This window comes from Mustela erminea, chromosome 3 (genome assembly GCF_009829155.1).
Source record: "Mustela erminea isolate mMusErm1 chromosome 3, mMusErm1.Pri, whole genome shotgun sequence".
Taxonomy (NCBI): Eukaryota; Metazoa; Chordata; class Mammalia; order Carnivora; family Mustelidae; genus Mustela; species Mustela erminea.
Genome location: NC_045616.1, coordinates 100294396 through 100314416, shown reverse-complemented (window position 1 = coordinate 100314416; position 20021 = coordinate 100294396). Strand labels below are relative to the sequence as shown.

Here is a 20021-nt window from a genome sequence, read left to right as displayed (position 1 = left end):
ATGGCTATGTGATGACAACAGAGTCCCTACCTCACAGGCTTATTCAAAGATCAGAAAGGATTAAGATTGCAAAAGCATTCCACTAGAGGTTGTCTTTCTTCCTGGAGAGGGAGGCAGCAGACATACACAAGTTGGGACACCTACTTCCAGTTGGGACAGTTTCCAGGGGGCTAGCTTCACCTTCTCTCAAGGCCATGAAGCTGGGAAAATTCTAAGCACAAACAGCCCTGACACCAGTTATGGCTTCCAGAGAAATGAGAATGATAATAAATAAGTGTAAAAAGAGTTAACAACACACCCTTTAAGCCAAGAAAAAAAAATACATCAGGAGGGACAGTCACAATTTTGTGGACTGAGAGGAGGTGTGAGGGGCTGGGCCACAGGGCCAGGAGGGAATGGGGTGAGAGTGGGGAGGGCTCCCCTTCCCAGCCCCGGGAGAGGGGGAGGAACAGATAGGCTGTGTGTAGCAGCTGCTGGAGGCGCTGTCCCCCAACCCTGGCCAAAGCAGCTGCTCCTCCTGTGCCCAGGCCCAGCCCATGCTTTGTGGCCATGCTTGTGACAGGCACCTAGCGGGACAGTGGTGTCTGCTTCAGGGACATGAGCACCGAGCGCAGGCGGGACACATCTTTGCATTGCTTGCTGCTCTTGGGGTTGAAGTCACAGAGCTGAGCCACCTTCTCCCACTCTGTGCCCGGCGTCTCCTCCTTGGATTCCTTCACGAAAGCCTCCTCAGATGCCCTGCAGGTAGAGACAGGACAGAAGTTTCATTGCTGTCTGCCTTTCTCCTGAATCAGTTACGTTCTGCTCCCACTGAGGAAGGCTGCTTTGCCCGGCCTACTCTGAGGTAGTCTATCCAGAGTTCTTAGCCCTGTGCCCTGTGACCTCAGGCCCCCAGGACAGCCTTGGCATCAGAGGAAGCCTACTCTGGTCCTGCCTCAGGGCCTTTGTACTAGCTGTCACTTCTCCCTGGAATGCTTTCTGCCAGACCTGCTCATAGCTTGTCACTTCTTTTCATTCAGGTCTGAGTGCACGACTCACCTCAGAATGATCTTCCCTTGCCAGCCTCCCCTACCCCTGCCCAGCGTAGCACTCTGTTCATTACCTCTCCAGCCAGAGTTCCCAACCTGGGAATCCCAACACCTAAAGACCCTTGGAGAAACTAATGCAGTACCTCAGCTATTTTAAACATTTCCAGAAACTTAGCAGAGGTAGGACATTAACTAACCACCTTACTAACTGAAGTACCTGATTCAGCATTGCCTCGGTGTTCTGTGGACCCTGTAAGTGTTCTCCGGAAAAGGGTTGTGGTCAAATTCACATGGAAATTTCAGTTAAAGAGGATCTTCAAAGCAAAACTTCCAAAGCCTTTACTGTGCCAGGGTGCACCCCGAACCTCCCAGGCAGACTGTAAGATGCAGACAGAATCCACCACACTCCCAAGTTTATTTGACTATAGCGCTCTTTTTAGCCCAGAATGACTTATCTTTCTGGAGCCACAGCCTGGGGAATGCTCCATGGAAGTATCTGCTTTTAGTTGGAATCAGGTGAAAACTAGGGGTTTCTTCATCAGTAGTTCTGGTGGACAGTTAGAGAAGCCACTGATTAAGGAACAATGGAGAAATAGAACGTAGAGTGCAAACCCAAATGCGGGACTCATTAAGAGGAAAACAATTAAAATATCTTCCATGAAGAGGGCTGGTTCTGCATCCTCTGGCCAGCAAGAGTCCCTGGAAAGCCCCTTTCTCCTTACGGCTCCTTCTGTGTATCAAGCAGGATCAGCTCTGCCACATGCCAGGCAGGGAGCTCTACCAGTGATCTCCACTGATCCACTGATCCACTGATCTCCTTGGCTGTGCCAAGGATGAGCTGGCCCTGGGGTGGGGTGGGGGGGTGGCCTGACCTCTGCCTAGTGATCTTCCTTTCCCTCCGAGTCCTCATTTCCTAACCTGTAGAGAGAAGAGCAGAGCCTCCGCCTTGCTGATCCGTCTCACCAGCTTGACAATCTCACAAAGTGGCAACGTGTGTGCAGGCTTGGGAAGAGTAAAGCACTGTGTGGAGCTGGATGACCGGTGGGATGAAGGGTGCTGTCTTAGGAGCCGTCCCTGCTGGATCAGCAGGAGACTGTCCTCTAAACTGCCTGTATAGTGTGTGGTACATGGACCAGTGGTATTGGCCTCACCATGGAGCTCATTGGAAATGCAGACTCAAGGCCTCGCCTCAGCCCTACTGAATCCCAATCTCCTTTGAATAAGGTCCCCTTGTGATTTTAGGGCACAGAAAAGTCTGGGAAGCACTGGTCCAGGCTCTTCCCCTCTACCGGACCCCCTGGGTGCTACTTCCCCAAGTGCAGCAAGAGCACTGAACCCCCCCCCCCCCCCCACATAGCGTATTCCCCAGCACCGATATTCTGGTCACCCTGACTCTTCTGTCGGAAGCCTCCTGTAGATCTTCACTGCCTTCAGGATTGAGCCCCAGCTGGCAGACCTGGCCCAACAGGCATTTTGCATCTAGCCCCAAGCTGACCTGTCCTCAGCTCCCAGCCATCCCCACAGCCCCACGCCCCACTCACAGAGGCTGCCCCTGCCCTCTTCCCACCATCACCACTAAGCTCATCCCTTCTCACACTGTAAGGTCCAGCTGAAGGGCCTGCCTCTCTGAAGCCTGCCCTGGCTCCCCCCGCAGACGGTGGCTCCCAGGCCTTGGTGTGCCCTTCCACACGGCCCTTAGGACAACACTGTCCTGACCATGAGCAACTTATGGGGACAGGCCATGTCTTATTCCTGTTCCAGCAGAGACTGGCATTGGGCAAGTCCCACTAAGTACTGGACAGAAGGAAGGAACACAAGACTGTTTCTCTGATGGGCCCTGTGCCCTGCGAGAGAAATGCCAGCCTAGACAGCATCAGAGGCCTGCTAAGGGTGACCCCAGAGTGGTATTTGGTATTTGGGACACCAAATACTTGGCACGTGCACCCGTGGCAGGCATCACTTATTCATCCCTGCTTTTCCTTCCCCTTCACCATCCCAACATACCCTCAGGCTGTCAACCACCCATCAACAGGGACCCCATCTTCCATCTCAGATCCAGATTAGGCATAGTCCTGGCTAGTCCGCAAAACAGGAACATGAGAGAAGAGCCCACAGTGGTCTAGGCAGGGTCTGGTCACCAAACTTGGCCTGAGGCTTTGAGAAGGAGCAGTGCATTGGGGACAGGAGTAGAATATGGGGGGGATATTTGGGGGAGCATCTCTTCTTTATGCCTCTGGCACTCGACGTTTTGTTCAATAGAAGATTCCTTCACCCCACTTCCCAACCCTAAGAGGCATCTCAGAAGGACAGAGCTGGGCTGTTTGCCATTTGCCCCTCCCACCTGAGATAGCCAGTGCATTCTTTTTCTTTGCTCTGCTTTGATGCAGCAAAGCTGACTTCAGGAGGAATAGATCCTCAATAAACACTTGCCGCAGAGACAGAGGTGAAGGTGGGTGCCTGTACTAACTCCTGCTCTGATCTTTGCCCCATCCCCACCCCACTCCCCGCCTGGCCACACTCATTTATACCCCACAAGCAGGACACTCAAAGCATACACAGGGGCCCCTGCCCTCTCCCACTCCCCCTGACAGAGGAGCAAAGAAGACACGTACACATAGCCGATGATATCAGCATCTGGCTGCTGGTAGAATGCTTTGTCGGCGATCCTTGAGGGGAAAGGGTTAGATGGGGGAAGACAGATGGCAGACAGACAGGCAGAGGGTTAAAGAGAAAGGGAGACAGCATTAGTATTTCCAGTTGGAGAGTGTTAGGAAGCATAGTCCTGTGAGTCTCAGCAGTCATCCACGACCCAGAAAGGAGAGCAGGGATCCTGGGCCAGCTTGAGCACCTTTTCTAAAACTGCCCTGATCATGTTACTTCTCCTGTTCACAAGCCTTCCAAGGCTCCAACCCCTGTCTGTCCAACACCATTATTGGAGGCCCTCCCCATGGGGCTCCTCATTCCTGCCTTCTCTCCTACCACTCCCCGGTGCCCAAGACAATAGCCTTTCACACTATGCTGTTCCCTGGTCTAGAACACCCTTGTCCAAGCCTGCCCTAATGAACTTCCAGTCATCCTGCAAAGCTCAGGTCCTAGACACAGAGGTCCCTCCCCCACCCATACCGCCTGCTTCCACAGCCTTCCTGTAGAAAGTCCTACTGGTGAGTTCATGTGCACATGTGTGCTTCTCTCCTCTGAGCTCTTCAAGGATACAGACTACATCCTTCCCCGATCAGTCTCCCCAGTGCCCAATCCAGAGCCTGGCCCAAAGGAGCTTCCCAGGGCCAGCCTTGCCTTCCTAAGCCAGCCACTACCCCGAAGGACACAGTTCCAAGGGCAGAGCTGCTGGCCAGGGTCTCAGAAGTGGTCTGAGATCATTTCCCTGAAATTGCTCTCTGGTGGGCATCCACTGTCTTTGCCTGCCCAGCATCCAGCCCCTTCCTCCCAGGAAGGGCAACCTCATTGCCTTTGGAAGGATCAGGCTGGCCCCACTTCAGTCCCTGTGGTTTGGGTGAGACTGACCTCATGCACAACCCAGGAAATGGGACCATTGTCTAGGCGGGATCCATCAGAGAGTCCCTCACCTGGTATAGTCTCAGGGACAGGCACAGGACCCATACCAAACCAGTGAGGATCAGGTCGATGATTCCAGTGGAGCCATTGGGAGCAAGATGCTATTTTCACAGAGGTTGCCAAAAGAGTATAGCAGAAGCCTGGAGCTGATGGTGGTCATCTGCCCCCCCAGCCCCCTGTCCCATTCCAGATAAGAGAGGAAAGCGGTGTCAAGAGACAGTAAAAGTGAGTGCCAGTTGACTTCGTCTGAGCCCCCAAGTCTAGTCCTGCAGTCCCACCGCTGGCCTTTTCGGTCATACAGGCCACCAACTTCCTTTTATTCTTTAGCCTCTCTGGGTTGAAGTGTTGTCACTTCTACAAGGAGTAAAATCCTGTCCCCAGGTTAGTTCTTCACTCCCGGCCAGGCCTGTGCTTTCTGTGACACTAACTGTGGTGCCCTGGGCAGTCTGGCTCCCATGCCAGGGTCCCAGGACCTCTTCTGCTCACCGCAGAACTTGCTTCTCTGTGTCATGCTGAGATGACAGCTCAACAGTGTCCCGCCTCTGGAGGGCTCTGAACTCCACAGGCAACTGAGGAAGCAACCCTGAGGGGTTCAGCTTCTCTTGCCTCTATGTTCTTGCCCCCAAATCACCCATCCACAAGACAGTCCCCATCCCATAACTTCTCTCACTGTCCACATGGCCTCATGTCTTCATAGTCCCCTCATGTCCCCACAGCGCCTCTCACCGGTTATTGATCTTGTTCTTCTCAACCTGTTCACTCTGACGCTGGTTCCACTCCTCCAGGTCCTTCTTGGCTTTCTCCCGCCACTCCTGTTCTGTCACCTTGGAGGCAGCATCTGTGACCCCAAAAGGAGAGTAAGTGGCAGCTTTCCAGTAAGAATGTGAGGGCACAGCTGTCCTGGCTAGTCCTCCCCTCGGCCCCTGCCAGGCAGCCTCAGGGCCCATGCTCACCCAACCCACATTAAGGCAGTGCGAGCAGGGGGTCAAGGGGGTGACTCTGTACCCTAAGGCTGCCCCAGTCCCACATGTGCCAAACAGCCAATACAGCTGGGAGCCGCTCCCAGCCTCAGGCCTGCTCTTACCCAGCTCCTGCAGCCGTTTCCTCTGCTCCTCTCTCCACTTGCGGATGCTCTCGGGTTCCTGAGTCAGTCTGTCAGCCTGGGCAATCGCCGCATAGCCATCTGCTGGACCGTTGGCCTCCTAGGGCACAAACACACAGCAGTGTGCACAGCCTGTGCCTGGCCCTCTTGCCACTGCTGCCTGAGCACCGGATACCCCCACGTGTGGCTGCCTCAGCCAGCTCCAACAGCCTCCCACCTGCTGCCTCCTGGGACCGTACCCTGCCTTTATACCTGCTGTGCCCTTTGCCAACAACGTGCCCCCATGGGGGACCTGGGCGAGTGACGGGGCCTCTGTGTGCCTCACCTTCCTGGTCAGGAAGCGGGCTTGGTAAGAGCAGCCACCTCTTCACGCTGATAGAAGAAGGCAAGGAATTTAAATATCTAAAGAACCTTGTACACTTCTTGGCACACAGTGAGTCCCCTGTGTTCCTGTTCTTAAAGTCTCTGTTGCTGTCTTATTAACCCGCTAACACTTACACAATCTGAAATGACCTCACTTTATGTTTGCTTGTCCACTGTCTACCTTCATGACAGCAGGGTCCTTGTCTAGCCTGCTCATCGCCATGTCCCCTTTGCCCAGCCTGGCACACAGAAGACACTCAGTGAACATCTGCTATGTGAGTGAGCAGCCCTGGGACAGGCAGGATGGCCGTGGCTGAGACCGCAGGCAGATGGTCTGGGTCCACATCCCACCTCCACGGCTGACGAGATGGCCATATACCAGGGACAAGTTGCTCCACCTTGCTGAGCCTCAGCCTTCTCATCCCCAAATGAAAATAATAATAAAACCACCTCTAAGAGCTGTTCTCAGAGTTCCACAGGACCGTCTTTGTAGGACATCTAGAAGCGGGCCCAGTGTGGAGTGATGGCTCCGTGAGTGGTAGCTAGAATTATTATTATTATTCATTCTCATCTTCTAGGGGAGGAAACTGAGGCCAGGAGTGATGGCATGATGTCGTGGCCGGTGTCCAGGCCTCTGATTCCCAGGCGGGGGCTCTGCCCACTTCCCTCAGCAGCCCTGCCAGAGCTAGGCACTCCCAAGAGCTGGGGACTAAGAGCTCAACCCAGCAAGGCTGTGACTCCCCTCTGGTCTTGCAAAGCCACGGACCCTTTCCAGTCTAGCCCCATCTCCTGCCACCCCACGCTCCCGACACTCCGCCCCTACACATTCCAGTCTGCACACACCCCACACACTCCTGCGGCCCCAAGCCTCTGGCTCCTCCTGCTTTTGCTGCAAGTGTTGCCCTCCCCTCCCTTTTGCAGCTGATGAAATCTTCTATCGTCTAGAGTTGCCAGCTCTAGGATATCCACCCCCCTCGGCAGATCTCACACCCCTTCTTCTCTGTGCTTCTGTTACAGACTTCATGTTCTGCTCGAGTCTCCCGGCTGGACCAGGAGCTCCTGGTGGGCAGAGCAGGACCTCATTTATAGCCTCTGAACCCCTGCCCCATCCTTTCACCACTCCTTGTGCTCCTCCTTCAATCCCTCATCAAAACTATCAGCAACAGGGACCGAGGGCTGGCTCGGTGGGTTAAGCATCTGCCTTTGGCTCAGGTCAGCATCTTGGGGTCCTAGGATAGAGCCCCGCACCAGGCTCCCTGCTGAAGGGGGAGTCTGCTTCTCCCTCTCCCTCTCACTTTGCCTCCTCCCCCCAACTTGTGCTCTCTCACAAATGAATAAAAAAAAAAAATCTTAAAAAAAAAAAGTCAGGAACATTGGTATTTAATATCCTCTCCCCACAAGACAGTGTCTGGTGCCGCCCCCCACCCAGGGATGCTCCCCACTGTCCTTGGCACACGTCAGTGCTCAGTAAGCAGTGGCTTCATAGATGCATACCCCTGGAGCCAGATGTGCTGGGTCAATGCCTGTCCAATGGGGTGTGGGCAGCCCAGTGAAGGAGCACACAGCGGGAATGGGAGGACTGCTGTCTCCAGCTGTCTCTGGTGTCTCTGGGCAGAGGGAAGGGTAGGCCCAGGGCAGGGCGGGTAGCCTGGCACTCCCTGGGGTCAGGCCCACCCCTGGGTGGGACAGTTGGAGCACCACCCTATTCTTTCTGGCACAGCACGACACTTCAATTCAGACAGTCTCTCACCACACCCAAGGGGCCCTTCCAGGGCTCTAATCTGGAGAACACAAGTTGGTCACAGACAATGAGTGTGCCCCACCCTGCCCCCTTCCGGGAACAACCCTGTCCTGAGGCCAGGCGCAGGGTCGGGGGTGGGGGTGTAATCCTATAGGATGTCCCATCTGCAGACAACTGCAATTACCTCTGTGTATATGTGTTTATTAAGTAATGGGCTGTGTTTCATGTTCTTCATGGCACTTCTGGCTATCTGAAATGACGTGTTTACATGTTTACTCTCTGTCTCCACCGACCTCCCACCCCAGCCACAAGTAAGTGAGCCCCATAAGGACTGAGACCACCTGTCTCTGTATAGTATCTAGAACAGGGAAGGCCTGGCTGTAGGAGGATCTCTAGAACATTTCGTGAATGAATTAGCATCTGCTCAGGCTTGGGCCATGGATGAACAAGACCACCTGTCCCCCAGGAGTCTGGCCGGAGGAGTGTCTCACAAGCAAGGGCCATGGCTAGAGTACATGCTATAAAACAAGCCAGGTAAAGAGCAGGCACAAGGTCATTCTAGTCTGGGGCAGAGTAGGGCGGGAAGAGACAGGGAAAGACCATTTCAGATTAGACTGAAATGGTAAGGCGGGGGGGGGGGGGGGGGGGGGGGGGGGGGGGGGGGGGGGGTGTGGGGGGGGTGGTGGTGGAATGGGCAGTGCCTTTGGGAAACTCTTGAGTACAGTGATGTTTCCAGGTATGGGAGGGAAAGGGGTGGGGGATGTGGGCTGGAGAAGGGTCTCTTCTCCAGAAGGGTGGGAGTTTGGTCACACTGGTGTCCTTCAGGCCCACCATCCCTATAAAGCCTACCCTAAAATTAAGATGCCCAGGTTATAGTGCTTTAAAGCTTGCAGAGAAATCACAATTAAACAGTTCTCTTTGATCTTTACAGCTCTGCATGATGGGTTTTATCATCAGTGTTTTATAGGTAGAGAAAGTCTAGCTCTAGAGTCCCAAGGTCACTGGGCTGGGAACTGGCAGAGCTGAGACTCCAACTGAATTCCCGGATGTGAAACATACTGGCCACATAGCAGCAGGGACCAAAGTCACTTCTGTGTCATGTGATTTGTGACACACTCTCTGTCTCTCTGATAAGTCTATTTCCCCAAGATCATAGAGGGTGCCTGCTCCTCCAAGTGTCCCCTGCCACATCTCCCATGTCTCACACCCACACACTACCACCCCTCAGCTCACTGAGAAGCATGTCCAGGAACTTAGAAGAAGCTTCCCTGGGCATCAAAGCACTTTTCCCAGCAGCCAGTGGAGGACAGCAGGGCAGGGCCTCTAATCCCCTTTCGACAAGTGAGAAATCAACTCAGAACAATCTAAGAGTAGTCCTTCTGGTTGGGAAGAGCCAGAAACTGAAGCCCAGGCCTTCTAGTTCACTCCAAATTCTTCTGCCACAGCCCACCACAGCACCCCAGCCTGGGTGCGGGGGCAGCCTCAAGGAGCCACTTGGACCCCCATGGGTGCTTCTCCTGGGCCCTGGAGCAGCACATCCAAGGGCACCACGTATCCCTGAGCACTGCTCAGTGTAGTTTCAAGCACACGGTGCCCAGAGGCAGCCATGCCCGAGGCCCAGGGTGTGAAGCTTGGCCAAGCTAGATGGGCCTCCCCTATCTGTGCATCAGCAGCAGGGCCCACTAACAGGCTCCGCATGGTAGCTGTGCCCATCGCTGCTGGTAGGGGTGAGGGGCACTCCCCTCGCATCACATGAGCTGTGATGCTTTGGCCTCTCTGGGATCCCCCAGCACTCCACTGGCTCCAGGCCAGGCCCACAGAGAGTGCCTGTGACCCTCTGTACCTTTGCACGTTCTTTCCTACCAGCCAAGACCACCCATGTGCCCCTGGGCAGCCTGGAAACCCACTTCCAGGAGCCCCTCCCGGGGGCAGGGACCAAAAGGCTACAGTCACCGGCACCTGGAGCAGGATCCCGGTTCAAGTCCCAGCTCTTCCCCGCGCAGAACGAGAGAGCTATGAAAGCTCCCTGGGCATCCTCCTCCTCTTGGTCTGTGAAATGGGGGTAAAGACGGAACCTCCATCATGGGGGTGCTGGGAGGATGAAAAGAGTTCATCTGCGGAGAGCTCCTGGGTGATGCCTGACACATTGTGAAGAACTCAAACGCCTAGCACCTGATACCACCCCTGTATCTGAGCCGTTACCATCCTGCACTACCATCAGTTCCTTCCAGGGCTCTGTCCTCTGTCAGAAGCCAGCTCTTTGAGGACAGTGGAGGATTTGCCTACATCCACCGCCCCGAACACAGTGGGTGGCACTCACGTCTTGGGAGCTGACGAAATGAAGGAGCCAGCGGCTGTCTGCAAAGCCCACGGCACACAGCATCAGAGGGCCTGGGCTTTAGGTCCCCTCCTGCCACTCAGTGGATATGTGACCTCTGAGAAGTCCTTTCCCCGGGCTCCTTGTGCCTCATCGCCTATTAAATGGGAGTGAGAAGTGGGGTCCGCTGTAAGTTGCGGAGGACACGCACCGCGGCGGGTCCGCGGGGCTGTGCCGCTCACCGTTTGCCCAGGAGACCCCGCGCACGCCGGGTCGCCCGGCAGGAGTTGCAGCCGGGCTAGGAAGAACACAGCCACACAGCCGTGTGGGCAGCGCCCTGAGTCCTGAGAAGCTGTTTGCTGGCTCCTCTTCTTTGGCCCCGCTGGACTCATTTTCCTGCTCCAAACCCCTGCCAGTGAGCACTGGGGTCGAGGGCCACAGCAGGGCTCCTCTTGAATCACTCAGTGCCCCCGAGAGGAAAGCGGGTCAGCTACAGTCTGGCAGCCCTGGCGGGCTCCCCAGGGACTGCAGGAATGCTCTGAGCACTGTGCCCCCTCTCCCCTCAGCCCCCAAGCTCGACAGGGAAGGGGGCAGGGACCAAAAGGCTACAGTCAGGCCAGGCTTATCTTGATCCAATTCCCTGGCACCACCCCCCTCCTGGGGGACCCCTCTGCTGGACATGACCCTGAGAGCCTCCGTGGGGCAGGCTGGAGGCTCCAGAGACAGCCAGAAGGATGAGGCATCTTTGGGATTTTCCAGCTAAAGCTAAGCTGCGCTCTTGATTCCCCTAAGTAGCTCAGAGGAGGATGATGGCAATGCATGGGGGTGGGGGGGGAGAGAGTTTGTGCAGGGAGAGGGAGGCCTGCAGGGGCTTTCTATCCCTGTCCCTGGCAATGCCAGATGGGACTGGAATAGGTGTAGGCAGACTTACCCTTACAACTCGAGGACCAGGTTTATAGCTGAACCCCCTTGTGGCCCAGAGGTTGCCAGGATAGAATAAGAAACGTAGCAAGAGAGCTCTGCCCAGGAACCTTGAAAGTGCTGGGCATGTCCACCCAAGGCTTCCCCCTACCCACCTCCGGCAGCACAAACCAGATCCCAGTCTACGGTCAATCCTACAAAAGTCTGCGGGGGCTTTCTACGAGAGATCCAGCCGCTGTGGCAGGCCAGTCCCAGCACAAGGGGTGGGACAGAGGGCACCACATCAGGGGCAGGAGATCTAAGAGAACTTGAGCTTGGTCACTAAGTGACTCACCTCATTCTTGACCCCTCCCCTGCCTGTAAGGATTCTAGGATGGCATGGAGTGGAATGATTTGCAAATAAACACACATGGGTTATGAGTAGCAGTGAGAATAAGAGTTCCCACTGACGCTGAAAGGAGGCATGGGGTTCCCTGTATCTACCAAATACAAAGTGAGGCTGGCAGGGGATGGTCAGGGTCAAAGAAGCCTCAAGATCCTTAGCTACAGAAAGGGGAAACTAGGTTGATCACAGTGTTCTAGATATTTCTGCAGTTCTAAGTGTATCTCCACTTTAGGATATAGACCTTCTGGGTCAAGTGAAGTCCTTCTGAGTGTGCCCAGGATAGGGGCTGTCCGGGTCTCCATGATCTACCGGATTGTAGAGGAGTAAACATAGCTTACTGGGTGTTCTCAGGCCTAAGGAGACACAAAGCCCCCGAAGTCTTGGACACTGACTTTTCTAGCTTGCTGATAGTTGAGTAATTTTCCAGAAACGGGACTTGGCTAGGTTCCCCGTGTAAGGTACGAGCCTAGCCCTCTTACATAAGAAAGTATGTGGACTTGGGAGGCCAGCTCCTCAATGGGGTGGGGCTCGGGAGATCCTGAAGCTGCAGCCCCAGGCGTCAAGGGTCTTCGGCCCAGCCCAGTGGGAAGTAAGCCTCATCTAGTGAAGACTTTATGTTGCCCAAGCATGGGGGAGGGGGAGTCTGCGGGATACTGGGGATGCCATCTGTGGTCCAAGGTCTCCCAGTGTAAAGACTCTTAAATCCATTTGTGTAGGAATGTGGGGAAGGGGGAGGTGGGTACAGATAGAAGTTATTTTAACTAGAAACAGCCTTACTAGGAGGTGTGTGTGTGTTGGGTGGGAGCGTAGTATAAGATCATTATGAGGAATTTTATTTATTTATTTTTAATATTTTATTTACTTATTTGACAGACAGATCACAAGTAGGCAGAGAGGCAGGCAGAGAGAGAGAGAAGGAAACAGGCTCCCTGCTGAGCAGCGAGTACGGGGCTCCATCCCAAGGGCCCTGTGATCCTGACCTGAGCCGAGGGCAGAGGCTTTAACCCACTGAGCCACCCAGGCACCCCTCATTATGAGGAATTTTAAGACAATCCAGTGAAAGTGAAAGCCTTTTCCTTTTCTTATCTCACCCCTCCCCACCTCAACGTGGGGGCTAACCACTCTTAACCATTGTTAACAGCTGGGGCACATCCTTTCAGAGATTTTGTGCAAATATATTTCTAAAATAAAAAACTAGCCCAATAAAAAAATAAAAATGGGATGCCTGGGTGGCTCAGTTGGTTAAGCCACAGCCTTTGGCTCAAGTCATGATCCCAGAACGAGTCCCACATCGGGCTCCTTGCTCAGCGGGGAGCCTGCTTCTCTCTCTGCCTCTGCCTGCCACTCTGCCTGCTTGTGCTCTCTCTCTCTCTCTCTCTCTTTCTCTGACAAATAAATAAATAGATCTTTAAAAAAATAAAAATAAAAAACTGGGGGCGTCTGAGTGGCTCAGTGTGTTGGGCCTCCTTGGAGCCTGCCTCTCCCTTCTCTCTCTGCCTGCCTCTCTGCCTACTTGTGATCTCCGTCTGTCAAATAAATAAATAAAATCTTTAAAAAAAACAAAACTGTGTAAGTTATTCTGCAAGAGACTTTTCCACTTGTTATATCGTGGGCATCTTTTCATATCAATACAGAAAGCTCTGATTGCTCTTTTGAACGGCAGTGCGGTTTTCCAATTTACCTGCCCAGGCCCTTGACGCTGGATACTTAAGTCATTGCAGTTTGTCTGTTTTTTTGTTGTTGTTGTTGTTGTTGTTGTTGTTTTACCTTTTTATTTGAATACTGTAACATACAATGTTACATTAATTGTATGTAGGACATAGTGACTCAACTCCTAGGTGTATGTCATGCTATGCTCACCACATTGTTTGCTATTGTAAATAATCCCACAAAAATCTGGGAGTCTTTGGCTAATTCTTTCCCTAGGGAAGATTCCAAGTGGAATCTCTGGATCAAAGACCTGCCCACTTAAAATGCTCAGACATGGCCACTCAGTCCTGCTTCCCACCAGTGGCATGCAAGCGTGCAGGGCCCAGTGTGCACTGTGCCACTCTGGGCCACTTTATCTCTCCCTGCGAGACATCACCATGGGCAACCTGTGGCCACATGCCATCAATCCCAGTCTATAGTGGTACTTATTCTTTGTGCCTTTCCCCTACATAACAGGAAAGAGAGGAAGGAAAGAAGGAAGGAAAAGAAAGAGAGAAAGGGAGAGAGAAGGAAGGAAGGAAGGAAGAAGAGAGAGAAAGAAGAGAAAAGAAAAGAAAACATGTCAAAACCCTTGCCTATGCTCCCATTCTAATGCAGAACAGAATAACCAGAGCCCTAATACTATCGGTTATGGGGCCATAAGTTACCGAGGCCCAGCTGTCAGTCCCTACGCTCCTACAACAGAATCTTGCTTACCTGAAACACGTCTCCATTGACCGTGGTCCCCAAGTCCTCAGAACCAGCTGGAAAGAGAACAAAGAAATGGCATTACTCATTGCGCAGCTTAAAGCAAACACAGACAGTCCTACATTAGTGCCCTGAGCCAACCTCCGTCTATGTCCAGGCATGCCATAACACCCGCTCCCCATGTAGACATACTGGATACATAAATAAGCTGGGCTCAAGCCATGACTGTTGACAAAGCCTTCTCACAGCCGTTGTCACATTTGATTTTCACCACTACTCTGTGATGAAGTTATCTACCCATTTTACAGATACTGGAATTGAGGCCTGAGAGGCTAGATGATTGCCAATAACCACCCAGCCAGTAACAGCCCCTCACCTACCTGAAAGTGATTTACGCTTGGCCATGGCTAGGAATGGCCTGACCGTGTGTGGGGCCTGGGCCCAGTGAGCCGGCAGAGGGCTGTCGGCTCAGGGCGGTGTCTGCGTGCGCTATGGAGAGGGGCCTAGCAGGCCGCTGCCTGTCCCTGCCGTGCCTCCAGCAATTGCTCCTCCTGGGAGAGCAGGAACGGCAGCCCCCACCAGGCAGCACCTGGCCTATTTTTCCTCCCTCTGCTCCTCCCAAAAGGATTTTCTTTTGCCCTCAACAATAACTCCTCCTGGTCCCTTTCCCTGACAGCTGATTAGTCACAAATTCCTGTGGCTTTTGCTACAACGGTGACCTTCCAATTTGCCCTCTGCTCTCTGTCCCCTGTCCAGTCTGCCTACCCTGCTAGTGGCAGATACCTAGAAGGCCAGACCTGGGTCCTTGCTCCTCACCACAGCCCTTCCCAGACGCGTACCCAGCGCGTACCCAGCGCCCGCTGAAACGTATGTGTTAAATAAACATGAATAAATACATCAGAAAAAGAACGGAAGGCTTTTATCCACTCACAGGCCTCCCTGACACCAACTTCACCCTCTCCCAGCCCTCTTTCAAACCAACCAGCAGCACTGATATTTTGTAAAGCATACAGTTACCTATGGCACTACAGCAAGCCAGAAAGAAACCCACTTCCCACGGACCACAGTGGCCTTTAGGGTCGGCTCCTGCCTTGGGGACCAGCAGGTTCTTTCCCTCGGTCTGGAAGGCCTTCCTACCCACACCATGCAGGTTGTTCCCTCACTCCCTTCTGCCTTTGCTCAAACCTTATCTCAGCAGAGGCCTCCCCGGACCCTCTGGGACACCTGCCGCTCCGGGACCCTCCCTCCCGCCCCTGCAGTATTTCTTTATAGTACTTACCACTGGCTGGTATGCTTATTTGTGTAGGCGCTTACTATCTATCCTCCTCACATGAATGGCCCCTCGTGAGGGTCAGGGACTTGGTTTCACTCAGTGCTAGTGCCCAGCGTTGGAAACAGTGCCTGGCATATAGTTGGGCTCAATAAATACTTGTTGAACGAGTACATCAAACCTCAGACTATAGCATGTAAGAACCTCTACCCTTTGGCTCTGCCCATTTTCCTGCCTCGCTTCCCACAAGTCCCTCTCACCAGCTATCCTGGGGATGGGTTGGGGGGGGTGCAGTCGGTTGGGCATCCAACTCTTGGTTTCAGCTGGGGTCATGATCTTGGGGTCGTGAGATTGAGCGCATCAAGCCCAGCATCCTGCTCTGTGCTCAGGGCAGAGTCTGCTTGAGACTCTCTCTCCCTCTGCCACTCCCTGCTAAGCGTGCATGTTCTCTCTCTTTAGTAAATAAATAAATTGTAAAAACAAAACTAAACTAAACTAAACTAATCTGGGGGGTGCCTAGGTGGCTCAGTTGGTTAAGTGTCTGCCTTCGGCTCAGGTCATGATCCCAGCATCCTAAGCTCGAGTCCCACATCGGGCTCCTCGCTCAGCAGGGAGCCAGCTTCTCCCTCTGCCTGCCGCTCCCCCTGCTTGTGGTCTCTAGCTCTCTCTCTCTCTCTGTCAAATACATAAATTCAAAAAACTTTTTAGCAACAACAACAATAACCTATTCTGGTTTCCTTCTTCCCCACACACACCAGTCTGCTCCCCATGCCTTTTGTTCTCCTTCTCTCTCAACACAATGCTCTTTTGGAGTCAGTTATTGTTCAAGATTCAGTTCACAAGTCACCTCCTCTGGGAAGACCTCCATTACTTCCCCTGCTTCTCTAGGCCCTGAAGAAAAGCCTCACCTCTGGGATATCCCACAATAAGGCACAGCATTTCCCCACCCTCTTAGGCAATTATCTGTGAACTCCCAAGGGTCATACACTCTCTATCAAGCCCGGTTCTATATCCTATTCAGTTCCTAAGGGCTCCTGAGCAGAACGGGTGAGCAGGGCATGCTGGCTAAATGGACAATGAACAGCTCTTTGGGAGTCTACTGTGACCTGGAAAGCCTTCCTAAGGCCTCTCAGAAACTGTGATGCTTCCCAGCAAAGAGCCACAGGAAGTGACATGAGCTTCCAACAGATGGACAAGCATCCCTTTTCCAGCCAGATAGGGCTGTGGGCAGGAGTTACACTGATTTCGGCCTGGGGACTGAAGGGAGGGATCCTTAATCTAACGGAAAAAAATCCCCAGCTGGCAGAAATTTTCAAACAGTGATTGATTCTAACCAACTATGTCTCCTGTCATCCCTGCTCACTCAGCTGGGGTTACTCCTGCACGGGTGGCCTGGTCCCTGAGTCAGGGGGCGAAAGGGGGCACCATGGGAGTTTAGTGGCAACATCTGCAAAGGGGCTTCTTCTCCTGGGGCACCTCCTCAGGGCCTAAAATTATCAGTGTCCATTCACCATGATGTGCCAGGTGGGACGCCTGGCCTTCTTGAAGTGCAAGCTGCCCTACCCCACCCCATTCTGACCGGACCAGTCTTGGGCCCCTGGTCCACAGTCTCGGTGCCTCCTCTGGTCTTCAGAAAGTCTCTCTGCCTCGGTTTCTCAGTCCTGTGGACATTCCTCTGGAGATGAAATCTCAGCCGCTTTGAGAATCCACACCTACCCACACATAGAATCGAGTATCTGTTCTCACAATGCTTTCTGATTATTGCACATTTACAATCACATGTCCACAGTCAGAGGCCTGCAGAACAGGACCGCGGCAGATACGAGTGCCACGGATAACCCTGTGGGCGTTGCTTCCCTCGGATTCCTGACCCCTTTTGGCAACAAGGGCAGACAGGGTCCAGAACATTCCTGGGAGCTTACTTAGGCCTAGCAGGGGAAACAGGCTTGCCAGGAACTGACTGGGCAAGTCAGAGGCTGAGCCAGGCTGGGGCTCAGAAATCTGGGTGTGAAAATGTAAACCTGCTAGGCCCTCCCCAAGGCTGATGAATGGAAACAAAGTGTCCATTGCTTTGACTGGCCCCAGATGCAGCCCCAGAGGAGAGACTCAATGCGGCTTGGGCTCAGATCTAGACAGACACCTCTTCCCCACACACCGGGGTAGCAGGGAGCCCCATAGGGAGGCACTTGGCATGGGAGCATCATCTAGGAGAACAGACTCAGACATGTTGATGGGCGGCAGCTCTGGAAGCCAGCTTCTCCCAGCTCCCAGCAGGCCTAGGCACTGTCTCTCCACCCCATCTGAGCTTCTGACATTCACCACTGGTCAGGGAAGATTACTTGCTCAGCACCATAGAGGCCTAGGTAGGTCAGATCAATTCCATCCCGTCTGGCCACCTACTGAGCCACCATCTTGTAATACCTCCCTGACCCAGAACTTTGGCAGCTTCAGCAGGTATAGGTCTGGAAGACCTTCAGAAGGCCGTGTCTCTGCTTCTCCCCCGGCTCTCTGTGGTCTGGGGCCAATTCTGCCACAGAGGGAAACTCCCATCTAGACTGTCACCCCCTGGAACCCCACTGACCTGGGAGAGGCCACAATCTGCTTAAACTCCCAGATGCCTCTGGCTGCGTTCAGCCTAAGCTTTACCCGCCCCTCTCTGTCAAGGGCTTCTGGTATCAGTTCTTCTCAGTGGGGTCTCCTCGAGGCCAAGCTAGACCAAGAAAGCTGGTGGTTTCACAGAGGCAGTGTGGACTAGTGAATAATGAATAGAGGCAGGCGTTTCCTCCGAATTCCCTGGGATGTGTGCAGATCTTGCTGAGGGTCCAGGAGCTGCTGCCACAGAAGCCCTCCACCTCTGGCTTGCTTGGGTAGCAAAAGCCACCCCTCCTGCCCATCACCTCCTAGCGTGACTGCTATAGCGTTTGGAAGAGTGTGGGGCCCTGAGTTGGGAAGGCTAGGCTCAAGTCCTAGATCTGTCACTCATGGCTGTGTGACTTTGAGTAAGACACTCAGGTTTTCTGGGCCTCCAATTTCTTAGATGTTACAAAAAGCTTGTTACATTTCTTTTCTTTTTTAAAGATTTTATTTATGTATTTGACACAGAGAGAGAGAGCAGAAGCAGGGGAGCAGCAAGCAGAGGGAGAGGGAGAAGCAGGCTCCCTTCTGAGTGGTGAACCCAACATGGGGCTTGATCCCAGGACTCCGGGATCATGATCTGAGCCAAATGCAGAAGCCTAACTGACTGAGCCACCCAGGCGCCCACACTTGTTACATTTCTTGTATCAAGGGATATAAAGATATATCAAACTCCTCAAGCCACAGAAACTGTCGTATTCATTTCTGTACCCCCAGGGGTCCTGGCACACAGTAGGCACTCAATAAAGGTTGAATAAATACAAATATGACTATAAGGAACCTAACTTATAAACGTTTTTTTAAAAAAAATGTAAGCTATCACTCATTCCAACAGGCCCATAAACACCCACCAAAACAACAACATTAACAAGAAGCAGAGGCTGTTTTGGTTGCACCCATGAAGGTATCTACTCTTTAACTAAATATTTTAAGAAACTGTCTTTTCAAGCCAGAACAAGAACAGGAAAATCCTTGATAAACATGCTATCACAGGGAGCAGGCCCTGAGCCGGGATCTAAAGCTAACCACAGTAGCCCTGCACCACCTTTAGACAACCATTAATGGACAGTTAGAAACCCCGGGAGGGCAGGACCACATCTAACTGAAGCCCTTCCCCCCCCCCCCCCCCCCCCCCCCCCCGCCCCTTGGTCTCTAACCCAGAGCCAGGCATATGGAAGACAGTGTGGTCAAGAGGAGACTGAGTTTCTGGTCTGACAGAAACAGGTTAAATCCTCACTGCCCACTTACTAGTTGCTTCAGTAGTGTACCCTTTGAGCCTCGGTTTTGCCTTCTCTGAAATGGGTTTAATAACGCATATGAAGTGACTAAATGTAAATAAAGTGCCTAGTCCAGAGGATGCAGGTGGTCTCCCAAAGAAGGTTTGTGAGTTCTTGGAGCACCCAGTGTCCTGTCCCCTGCTTTGCCAGCTGTAGGAAAGAGCTAAAACTGAGGGGCTGGGAGGTCTGTGGCTCTGCCCATACCCAAAGGGTTTAGGTGGGGGCCTGGGACGACCAGACCAAGGTGCGGCTGGGGAGGGACTCTGAGAGCCGGACTGTGTTGGATTTCAGAGCCAGGCAGCGGTGGAGCTGGCCCTGGGTTGAAATATCATGACAAATTCCTGTGCGCAGAGCCACGGGGTTCACGGCCCCAGGAAGGGCCTCAGATGAAGCTCTCCAAGAAGATTCCTCCCCATTTCCACCAGGTCCCTCTCAAACACACACAGCCCCAGGCCTGCACCTGACGGGCCACACCAGGCCCTTTTCACTCGGCCGCGGGGCCCTGAGGCCGGGTCTGCGCCGCCAGGTACCCGGGTGCGAGCCCCAGGCCCTTCAGTTCCCAGGCCCGTGCACTGACTCACCCCCACTCGCGGGTCCCGGCTGCGCGAGGCCCCCATGGCTGCCGGCAGGTGCCCCGAAGCCCTCGTCATTCTCTATGCCCGCGATCTCACTCTCCTGCTGGGCCAGGAAGGCAGCCGCCGGGTCCTCCTCGGCCGCCTCGGGGGCCCCGCTCTCCGACGACGAGAAGAAGCCAAAGTCATCAGCCATTTTCCCCGCGTCTCTACTGAAGCGTCCTCCTGGCGCTCGGCTCTGCCCGGCGCGTGCCCCGCGCTGCGCCCGGCGGCCGCGACGCTGTCACCCGAGCCGCCCGGGGAGCCGGCCTCGGCTGGGACGGGCTCGGCGCGGCGGCCCCACACTTCCTCTCCGCCACCGGGCCCGGCTCGCCTGTCACTGCAGCTGCAGGCGGGAGGAGCCGGGACGGGAATGCGGTGATGTCACCGGCCAAGGGAGGG

The 20021-nt window shown here is 53.8% G+C and overlaps 1 protein-coding gene across 2 annotated transcripts; it reads right to left on the bottom strand.

The window, feature by feature from the left end:
- Positions 1-275: 275 nt before the first annotated feature.
- Positions 276-19974, bottom strand: CLTB (clathrin light chain B). Of its 2 annotated transcripts, XM_032336959.1 has the most exons (6): positions 19590-19974; positions 13837-13883; positions 5686-5803; positions 5328-5439; positions 3641-3694; positions 276-738 (listed from the first exon to the last, which is right to left on the bottom strand). In XM_032336959.1, exons 1-6 carry the CDS (start codon positions 19774-19776, stop codon positions 567-569), a joined length of 690 nt encoding a protein of 229 aa, XP_032192850.1. In that variant the 5' UTR covers positions 19777-19974; the 3' UTR covers positions 276-566. The 2 variants fall into 2 exon arrangements, with proteins under 2 accessions (XP_032192850.1, XP_032192851.1); XM_032336960.1 differs by lacking the exon at positions 3641-3694 and having other exon boundaries at positions 19590-19971.
- Positions 19975-20021: the final 47 nt, after the last annotated feature.